This window comes from Microchirus variegatus, assembly GCF_963457635.1.
Source record: "Microchirus variegatus genome assembly, chromosome: 6".
Lineage (NCBI taxonomy): Eukaryota > Metazoa > Chordata > Actinopteri > Pleuronectiformes > Soleidae > Microchirus > Microchirus variegatus.
Genome location: NC_139807.1, coordinates 3,586,658 through 3,598,383, shown reverse-complemented (window position 1 = coordinate 3,598,383; position 11,726 = coordinate 3,586,658). Strand labels below are relative to the sequence as shown.

Below are 11,726 nucleotides of genomic sequence, written 5' to 3'. Positions count from 1 at the left end.
ACATGTTTCACAGGTATATGGCTTCACATCAGAGTGAATTCTTTGATGGGATATCAAAGACCCCTTCTGGGTAAAAGCCCTTCCACATGTTTTACAGGAAAATGGCTTCTCACCAGAGTGAATTCTTTCATGTTTTATCAAATCCCCATGCTGAATAAAACTCTTTCCACAAGTTTTACAGGAATATGGCTTCATCCGGTGGCGACTTCCTGTCTGATCTCGACTCTGAGCTACATGAGAGAGGAGCTGGTGGTCACTGTCTGGTTCTGGTTCCATATGGTCACTTTCCTCATTATCAGGAGTCAGCATTAACGTGTCATCCTCCTGCTTCACTTCAAGCTGTTCTCCCTCATGACTGGTGCAGGGTTCCTCGTGCTCCTCTTTAATCTGTAATGACTTTGGTTCCTCTTGATCAGTGAGAACCTCCTTCTCTTTACAGACACAGAGACACAAACAAATGTCTCTGTGTTACAACACAGAGAAGAATAAGCACCATCAAACAAATGTATAGTTCACAAACACGAATAATGCTTAAGACAAAAGGTGCCACAACAAGCCTGAATTTAAATGTGTTTGTAAATTGTCCTGAGCAAGGTGAGCATCTTTAGTCTCCACCTACAGCTCACTAAGTTTGAGCTCTGACAGTAGGCTGGGACTGTGGAGGTTTTTAACACGCTGCTTGTTGAGCTCAGTAACTGCACGTAAGAGTCACCAAACACCACAAAAAGTCTGCAGATTTAACAACAAGGTCGGCATTTTGGCAACACTACTCTGTCAGAGATACGCGCGACTCACAAGCTGTGACAGCGATCAGCGAGGTACGCGACAGAGACGAGGCGTGTGACATAAGACTCGGTAGCTCTGCGAATAATTTTATTTGGTCCGAATATTTTAATTTGTCATACTTTTATTATAATAATAAGAGTATTAAATACTGCCGAGTTTCAAAACCTGGTGGGTTTATCTTACGTTATAAAGTGCCAAACTCTTATTAGGAGTAATTTAAGATTACAAAAGAAAAGTGCAAAAATGGTAAGTATAGCTTTAACTGTGACTGATGTAATTATGAAAAAATGTATTTCGTTCATTTCTAAATCAGATCTTGTCATGATGAAGAACAAACTTGGTTTGGGGAAGATCAAAGTAAAACAGAAGTCACATCCTGGCTGTACAGACCTGTCCTCTGTAGCGTTCTTACCGGGCTCCACTTCATACGGAGTCTGTGCTGAAGATCCACATCTTCTTCATGTTCAACTATGTTTTTTTCCACATGGTGAGTTCCAGTGTGATCTTGACTCTGAGCTACATGAGATCTGTGAGAGAGGAGCTGGTGGTCACTGTCTGGTTCCATGTTGTCACTTGCTTCATTATCAGGAGTCAACATTAATGTGTCAGCCTCCTTCTTCACTTCAAGCTGTTCTCCCTCATGACTGGTGCAGATTTCCTCCTGCTTAATCTGTAGTGACTCTGGTTCCTCTTGGTCCAGACTGGAGTTCCTCTCCTGGTTACAGAGCTGCTGCTCAGTGGGAACCTCCTCCTCTTTACAGACATGCTGCGATGGAAGCTCTACAGACACAAAGAGACACAAAGGAAGTTAGCTTAGGATTGTATAGTTCTTGGTTAATTTATTACAACTGCAAAATGTAACCTAGTAAAAAGGTTAATTCAGTCAACTCCTTCCTCAAGTCCAGATGGGATTTAACTGAATTTGGACAACCTACCAATCCCTTCATTGACCTTCGCCAAGGAGGTATATGTTTTTTCGCCAGAGTCTGTCTGTCTGTTAGCAACATAACTCGGAAAGCCACAAACAGATTTGGATGAAATCTCAACATGTGATTAAAGTTTGGGCGCGTGGACTATCTCTGGTTACAACACTCGCTGTCTGACAAATCAATATCACGATATATTGAGCAGCTCATCTCGATAACGATAAACGAACGATAAATTCGCTAAATTACACGATCGCCTAATTTGCATAATTGATCATTTGCCTGATATAAGCATGTGCGCCGTGACACACGGATATCAGTACTGTAAATTGTCCTGAGCGGGGTGAGCATCATTAATCTACACCTACAGCGCAATCAACGTTTGAACTCACAGGAGTCTCTGAACATACTATGCAAAACACACCAACTGTTTTTAAACAAACAAACAAATCAACAAATAAATAAATACTGACCTTTCTATTATAAGAGCTGACAACTATCAAATATCATGCATAGTGTTATTCCTTCTGGTATGTCCATCCCTAGTCAACGTTACCATAAATTATAATACATCTCGATCTTTACTGCGAGAACAGAATTGTGTGTCTTAAGAGCCACTTTATGTTAAAACGCTCGCCCTAGTCGCTCGTTGCTGGCGGAGGATACGCCAACCGCTCTGGCAACCTCGAGTCTGGGGGTGAAGGATGTTGGAAATACGTTGTTGTTTTTACTAAAACATTTTTAAGTTTTCTTCGACTAGAACTGGACCAAATCTGTCACATATAGAAATGACAAAAATGTTACTAAAACTAATTTTAGGCCAAAGGACTAATATTAAATCTAAAATGGCTGCCATAAAACAACACTGATTCTATTGTTATGTGTATGTAGTCACAGTTAAATAAGTCCGATACATAAAGAACATGGTTTTACAGACCTATTCGCTGTAACTTTAGTCGAGGTTTACAAACGATCTCCAACAGTTTGCGCTGACGATCCAACTCTTCCTCGTACTCTACGACGGTTCTTTCGACGTGTCTGAATATTTCTTCCGCAGCGACAGTTAGTCGCTCGGTGATTAAATCTCTGAAATACTGAAGCGAAGACATCGCTGCTTCGTTAACAACCGGAGTATTTAACCCGCGACACATGAGCACACCACCGTCTTCACGCTTTTCATGTCCGGCATGCAGAGTACGGAGCTAACCATAGCTAACGCTGCTAGCTCTTTGTTTGTTTACTTCCGCTTAGCGTCTACTTCCGCTGTGTGAGCGCTGTGTCAAAGAGGCGCCTGTAAAACTGTTGAAACTTGGAGACCTGGGAATACGATGTACACATTATGTATAATCATTTATTTAACTCAATATCAATCAAATATCAACTCAAATATCCTTTAATGCCATGAAAAGACAATAGTATGTATCTGCAGGACCGGGCCACAGTTTCGGGGTGGCCGTATTGGCAGACAGCCACAGCGCCACCTAACGACCAGCGACATCAACTTGCTGGCAACTCCACTTTGCAGGAATTTAATCAAAGACCTCTGCAAAAACACAAATCATTCCCACATGGTCACATTTCACCTGCTAATGCTTTCATTGATATGCACAGGGATATATTTTTGCTAATTTAAGCAAAAGATAGATCCTCACTGCCTTACATACTTTTTCCTCAAATATTTTTTATTGAAAAGAATATAATAGGATACATTGAATGACACAAATGTTTTCTTTTAAAAAAACCCCAAACATATATGCATTCTTTAACAGTCACATATATACAAACTAAAATAACAAAGAAATAAGCCAAACAAAAACCCTTTGATAAGAATGTAGGAGAAAACAAGTAAATTAAATGACAAAATACAGTGTAACTAACAATGAATGAATCACCTCATCATGACCAACACACGTTACCGATTATTTATGCAATACAAAATACAACAATAACAGGCACACATTCAATCAGGTAATCAAATTAGCGAAATTGGAAATAAAAGATTAACATTTATTTTTAAACGTGACACAGAGAGCAATGACATTTATCATGTCTTCCATTTTCGGATACTGTTTAGATTGTACAAACTAACAGAAATGCATCCTGTATCAGACCTTAAGTTGGATAAGTCCGAGACGAGCACAAGAGGTGGTAGATCGTATCTTTGCTATGCCGTGTTCTCAGGACTCCTCCCGTATTCTGCATTACCAGTTTCTCTTCCCATGTACACTTAGGTTTAGAATTTGAGTGGTTGTTAAAAGCCAAGATAATATCAAACAACTTTGAAATGATTCCTCTGTGACAATCAAAAACATCATCTTCATACAAATGTTTGCATTGTGTAATACCCTTTTCATACTACACTGAACATATTGAGTGATGGAATAAATAAATAAATAAAAGGATATTATTTTGAAGTGCCCATAGCCCCTCCTACCTGCTGCTATGGGAAGTGAGGACAGCAGTGCCCGGAGAAGTTTTATTTTGTATTTGCTTTATTGAACAAAATCATGTACAAACAAAGGCGGCAGATACATAGGAATAATGCAGAAGAGAAAATTTACATGAGAAAATAAAGAAAAAAACCATGATATAAATGAGAATTTATAAAGTTAGCTAGGGCTTTGGTCTTAGATAATATTTTTCAAATAAACTGAAAAATTCAGAGGACAAACATTAAAAAAATAAGTGATCAGAAGTTTCAATATCATCACAAAATCCACATTTGTTTCAAAACCAAATATCTGCTGTAACAGTTCACCAGATGGATACACACCATTTCAAATATATTATTTCTGCTTTTGATATTTATGCGAAATTCTTTAGAACACAAAGAATAGATAATATTTTTGGAGAAGATTTGTTTGATGGAGTTTCAAACTTGAATTTCACTCGGGGAACTTTACGAAAACCCCAAATTACGAGGGGGAACAGCATCACAAGCCTACAATGAGTAGGAGGAATCAGTTTTTTGCAATCCAAGTACCTGGCCCAATTTCCATGTAGTAGACATGCCACTCAGCATTACTAAATACTAATAAAACAATTTCAAACAAAATGACAGGAAAAATTACCAACTGCAACTCAGCATGAGGCTTAGAGGCAGCCAGTGTGGACTGGGACACGGCTTCTTGTGTTCTAATTAGGGGGGACGTAGTAGATGATGGATGGATGGCTGTCCAGTGGCTGCATCGTACAGGAATACGGCTCTTCAACAGTGTGAGTTCTTTCATGGATTTTCAATTCCCCACTCCGCATGAAAGACATTTCACATGTTTTACAGGAATACGGCTTCTCACCAGAGTGAATTCTTTCATGGACTGTCAATTCCCCCCTCCGCATGAAAGACCTTCCACATGTTTGACAGGAATATAGCCTCTCACCAGAGTGAATTCTTTCATGGGCTATCAAATTCCCATTCTGATTAAAACTCTTTCCACAAGTTTTACAGGAATATGGCTTCACCCCTGTGTGAATCATTTCATGTTTTGCCAAAGATGAAGCATGGGTAAAACACTTTCCACATGTTATACAGGGATATGGCTTCTCACCAGAGTGAATTCTTTCATGAACCATTAAGTCCCTACTCCGCATGAAAGACTTTTCACACGTTTTACAGGAATATGGCTTCTCACCAGAGTGAATTATTTCATGGACTTTCAATTCCCCACGCCACTTAAAAGACTTTTCACAAATATTACAGGAGTATGGCTTCACACCCGTGTGAATTCTTTGATGACTTGCCAAAGACGAAGTATGGGTAAAACCCTTTCCACATATTTTACAGAAATGTGGCTTCTCACCTGTGTGAATTCTTTCATGGACTGTCAAATACCAACTTTGACAAAAACCCTTTCCACATATTTTACAGGAAAATGGCTTCACACCAGAGTGAATTCTTTGATGGGATATCAAAGACCCCTTTTGGGCAAAAGCCCTTCCACATGTTTTACAGGAAAAAGGCTTCTCACCAGAGTGAATTCTTTCATGTTTTATCAAATCCGCATTCTGAATAAAACCCTTTCCACAAGTTTTACAGGAATATGGCTTCATCCGGGTGTGAATTTTTTCATGTCTTGCCAAAGTTGTGGTATGGGTAAAACACCTTCCACATGTTTTACAGGAATATGGCTTCTCACCAGAGTGAGTTCCTTCATGGGATTTTAAAAGCGAACTTTGAATAAACCTCTTTCCACAAGTTTTGCAAGAAAAGGGTTTGTCTCCCGTGTGGATTCTCATATGTGTGTTTAGTACAGACTTATAAGCAAAGCTTTTTCCACAAGGGTCACATTTAAAAGGCTTTTTACCCGTGTTTTCTACTTTGTTCCTGTTACGTCTCTTGCATGGCTTTGACTCTGCACTTCTATTAGACACAGAGTCAACATGGTGACTTCCTGTCTGATCTCCACTCTGAGCTACAAGAGAGCTGTGAGAGAGGAGCTGGTGGTCACTGTCTGGTTCTGGTTCCATGTGGTCACTTTCCTCATTATCAGGAGTCAGCATTAACGTGTCAGCCTCCTGCTTCACTTCAAGCTGTTCTCCCTCATCACTGGTATAGGTCTCCTCCTGCTCCTCTTTAATCTGTAATGGCTTTGGTTCCTCTTGCTCAGTGAGAAACTCCTCTTTACAGACACAGAGACACACATAAATAGGTTACAACACAGAATAATAAGCACTGTCAAAAATAAACGTATAGAACACAAACAGACATAATTATGAAAAAATTTATTTCGATAATTTCTAAATCAGATCTAGTCACGATGAAAAACAAACTCTGTTTGGGGAAGATCAAAGTAAATCAGAAGTCACATCCTGGCTGTACAGACCTGTGCCCTGTAGCGTTCTTACAGGGCTCCACTTCATACGGAGTCTGTGCTGAAGATCCACATCTTCCTCATGTTCCATGGTGTTTTTTTCTACGTGGTGACTTCCTGTGTGATCTTGATTCTGAGCTACATGAGAGCTGTGAGAGAGGAGCTGGTGGTCACTGTCTGGTTCTGGTTCCATGTGGTCACTTTCCTCATTATCAGGAGTCAGCATTAATGTATCAGCCTCCAGCTTCACTTCAAGCTGTTCTCCGTCATGACTGGTGCAGATTTCCTCTTGCTCCTCTTTAATCTGTAGTGACTCTGTTTCTTCTTGGTCCAGACTGGAGTTCCTCTCCTGGTTACAGAGCTGGTGCTCAATGAAAACCTCCTCCTCTTTACAAACATGGTGCTGTGGAAGCTCTGCAGACACAAAGAAAAAGTGATGCTGCAACATTGCCGACAACTATTAAAAGGCGATCACAAAAAGTGCTTCAAATAAGTCTTAAAAGACTAGTGAGTGTCAAACAAAAACACTGTCCTCATCTTGCAGGATTCAGAAATTAAATTGAGGACTTCCGGTTGCGCCGTGTTGTAGACGGCAGCGAGAAAGTAGCTCTCGGGAAAAAAAATCTCTGCGCAAATTAAGACAGGAGCACGCCGAAGCAGCAGCTGACAACAAGAGAGCCATGATTTGACCCGAAATAAACATGAAAGAGCTTTTGGACAAAACAGCTTCCCTGGAGCAAAGAATGGGTCACATGGAAGACAGAATTGGAAACACGGAAGACAAAACGGCGCGGCTTGAGCGCTCTGCCGCCCTCCTACTCCTTCCTTCTGCCTTCGTTCTGAGCAAATGGCTAAACTGTCTGTAAAGTGCGATAATATGGAGTCAAGAATGAGACACAATAATATACGGATACATGAGGTCCCAGAGGGTGCAGAGAAGAACGCAAGTCTGGACACAGAAGACTATGTACGAGGGACAAAACATCTACTTTAATCTGGACTACACGACGGAGGTCCAAAAGAAGAGGAAACAGGTGAGGGATGTCATTAAGAAGTTGAAGGAGAAAAACATGAAAGTGCAGTCCCTCTACCCGGCCCAGCTTAAAGTGTTTCTGGACTCGGGGACTAAGACATTTGCCACACTAAAGGAAGCGGCACCTATGTTAAAGGACATGGGGATTTAACGTGGAGGAGGACAGGATGGAGAGGCTGCAGCGAGAGATGATGCACAACAGCTGGACCACGGTAACAGGACAGAGAGGGAGGCAGAGGAACTCAAAATTGGTTTGGTAACCTCAGTGACCCTTGACCTCCATACACAGGTGACTCCAATCATGAGGAAGGGTAATTAATGAGGTCAATTGTAAGTGTTTCTCCTCTTTGCATCTTCTCTGAAGAGTGGCAACACGGGAGCCTCAAAACAACTCTCAAATGACCTGAAAACAATGAAAATTCAACATTGTGGTTTAGGGGAAGGATACAGAAAGCTATCTCAGAGATTTAAGTTCTCAGTTTCATAGTGAGGAATTGGAAGACCACAGACACGGTTCTAGTTAAGGCCCAAAATGACAGACCAAGAAAGATCTCATATAAGCAGAGGTGGTGTCACTGTGCATCGTTCAACTATTCAGCACACTTTATCCAAGGAGATGCTGTTTGGAAGAGTCATGCAGAAAAAGCCTTTTCTCTGCACCCACCACAAACAGAGTCGCTTGAGGTATGCTAAAGAACATTTGGACAAGCCAGCTTCATTTTGGAATAAGGTGCCGAGGACTGACGAAAATAAAATAAAGTTATTTGGGCAAAACAAGGGGTGTTATGCATGGCTGAAAAAGAATGCAGCATTCCAAGAAAAACACTTGCTACCTAAGTAAAATTTGGTGGTGGTTCCATCATGCTGTGGGGTTGTGTGGCCAGTGCAGGGACGGAATCTTGTTAAAGGGATCTAGAGTCATCCATGCTTTCATAACCTCTGGACTACTGCATCAAAAAAAAAAAAAAAATTAGTTATTTTCTCCTCTTACTACGGCGCACTTTTTTAATGTTCGCACTGGGGAAATGTTCCGGGGAGTGAAACTCAAGTCACACTATCAAATACGCCATTATTACGGTTATATTGTTATTGTCAATAAAGATGTTATATTTAGGAATGCACCGATAATTCGGCGGCCGAAACACAGCGAGTACACTGTGGAACAGCAACTACTAAATGCTGGAAAGTCTCTTTGCGCAAAAGTTAAACTTTTGAACTCCCCGCAACATTCACTTCACACCAGAGAACATTCTCTCTCTTTGAGCAGTTAACTAAAGACATCGGCTCATCTGCCGGTAAAGTTGCGTGTAGAGAAACGATCCAGTTGGATATGGAGAAGCGCACAGCGCAGGAGAGGGAGGACAGTAGAGCGCAGGGGCGGTGCGCAGAAATCCGTCTGCACCAGATGAGGGGGCACTAGCACTTTTTTATTTATGTTAATTATTTTACTTCTAAACGCGACCAGCATAAAACGGATTTCATAGGGCCCTAGATCAGTCAGAGTCTGTGCTACGGTCATGGAGGATGTATTTAAAATATTTTAATTAACTGACACTGAAACACTGTGTGTGTGTGTGTGTGTGTGCAAAACGTCATGCATTTACACATAGTACATTAGTGTCCCCTAGTTATCTTTTAAATGAAATCTACATTATTTTAATTCAGTCACTGTCTTTAAACCCTTTTCTTTTCTTTTTTTGTGTGTGTACTTGCACTTAAGCACTTTTGTTGAAGCACTTTGGTTGTGGCTCAGCTATTTGTAAATGTGCTATAAAAATACATTTATAGCACAATATCAATATCAGCAGATTCTGGAGAACAATGTCCAGGAATCAGCGACGAAGTTGAATTTGAGCCGGGCTGGATCTTTCAACAAGACAATGACCCTAAACACTGCTCAACATCTACTAAGGCATTCATGCAGAGGAACAAATACAACGTTCTGGAATGGCCATCTAAGTCCCCAGACCTGAATATTATTGAACATCTGTGGTGTGATTTAAAGCGGACTGTCCATGGTCGGAAAACCATCAAACCTGACTGAACTGGAGATGTTTTTTTTGTTTTTTTAAAGGAGAATGGTCCAAAATACCTTCCGCCAGAATCCAGACTCTAGTAGGCAGCGTTTAAAGGTTATTTCTGCAAAAGGAGGACGCGCAATTTTTTTCTTTTTTCTAAACTTGTGCACGTGCCTGATTTTGTTTAAATAATTCTTGCACACTTTCTGTAAATCATATACACTTTATTTCACTTCTCAAATATCACTGTGTTTGTCTCCTATATGATATATTTTACTGACATTTCATATCCAAACAAGCAATGATTTATAAAGGACAATCATGAAAATTTACAGGGGTGCCCGAACTTTTGCATATCACTGTATGTATGTAGAAAACAGTTAAATAAGTCCGATATGAGTCACATTCACTTGTTAGTATTTATAAAGACCATTGTGGTTTTACAGACCTATTCGATGTAACTGTAGTCGAGGCTTGCAAACGATATCCAACAGTTTGCGCTGACGATCCAACTCTTCCTCGTACTCGACGACGGTTCTTTCGACGTGTCTGAATATCTCTTCAGCAGCAACATTTAGTCGCTCGGTGATTAAATCTCTGAAATACTGAAGCGAAGACATCGGTGCTTCGTTAGCAACAGGAATATGTTACCCACGACACATAAACACAACACCGTACGGCGCTAACCAAAGCTAACGCTACTAGCTCCTCGTTTGTTTACTTCCGCTTTGGTTCTACTTCCGCTGTGTCAAAGAGGCGCCTGTAAAACGGTTCACATGAAACTTGGAATCCTGGAAATATGATGTACACATGATTTATAATCAATTATTCAATTCACCGAGTTTCATATTTGTTTTAAATATCAAATAAGATCGTAAACAAAGTATGTGTCTGCAGGACCGGACCACAGTTTCGGGTGGCCGGGTTAGACTGCTACAGCGCCACCTAACGCCCTGGATGACCAGCGACGACATTAACTTTTTCATGGTAAACTTCACCTACCTCGCCCATTCTGTGTAATACCCTTGTCATACTACACTGAAAATATTGAGTGATGGAATAAATAAATAAATGGTTGTTTTTATAGTTTACCCGCGACACATGTACACCGTCTTCACACTTTTTATGTCTGCATGCAGAGTACAGCACTTGTCCAGATTTTTTTTGGAAAAAAAGGAAAATAAGGATTAGCAATATTCCAAAAAGTGCTTGGTAACAAAGTGGCGACAAAACTTTGATGACAACTGCGCTTTGATTACGCACTGCACATGTTACATACCTGCTGGAAAGTTCAACACCTGCCACTCGGCTTCCTGGTTCTTGAACACTTTCAAACCTCAAAGTTGCTGCCCTCTTGTGGAGAGACAGCAGCAGCAGCAGCAGCAGGAGGAGGAGGAGGAGAAGGAGGAGGAGGAGGAGCTTTCTGACGCAGGTGTCTGTATTTCCTGGATACTGCTATGAGCTTTTCCCTCGCGCTGAGATTTCTTTTTTTCCTTGTCTTTCAAGCAGGAAAAACCGTGTTCAGTCTCTCAGGAGTCTGACAGCTGTGTTCATATGATTGACCATGTGCTTGAATCACTGGAGTGACAGTCCCACCTGTGTTTGACAGCACACACACACAAACACACACAAACACACACACACACTGAACGTGCAGGAGCAACAGGACAGCTGGGTAAGTCATTACCACCAACTGTGTGTTTTTTATTTCTTAATACAATTAAAAGTTAAAGTTTATTTAAACATTTCTGTTTAGTAAATACGATGGAAATGACCAAAATGTCCAAATCTATTGCAAGTTCCAGATTGTTGAGGTCAGAATTCATTGAATGAACACATTATACTATTCACTAATTACTCCACACATACACTTAGTGTGTAGACTTATACAAATTCTATTCCTTTACTACAAAAACATCTTATTGTTACTTGACCAACCTACTATTAATGCAGGAGTTTATAGAAAATAAAGGTTATTACCGTGCTGTAACAATTGACCATGAAATGCAAAAATAACCGTAATACACTGAAGATAAAAGGATAATGTGTGTGTTAAATGAACTGAAATCATCCTTTGATCTGACTTCTTTGTATTTCTTATTCTCAGATTTTTTTTTTTTTTTAAATCTTTTTTTTTACAATGACCGTTGAA

The 11,726-nt window shown here is 40.4% G+C and overlaps 1 protein-coding gene across 1 annotated transcript; it reads right to left on the bottom strand.

The window, feature by feature from the left end:
* Positions 1-4,755: 4,755 nt before the first annotated feature.
* LOC310928754 (uncharacterized protein) lies at positions 4,756-6,614 on the bottom strand (the record flags this gene model as incomplete). The annotated part of the gene is made up of 2 exons (XM_083891394.1): positions 4,756-6,331; positions 6,536-6,614. 2 exons carry the CDS (start codon positions 6,612-6,614, stop codon positions 4,848-4,850), a joined length of 1,563 nt encoding a protein of 520 aa, XP_083747520.1. The 3' UTR covers positions 4,756-4,847.
* Between the last annotated feature and the right edge of the window lie 5,112 nt (positions 6,615-11,726).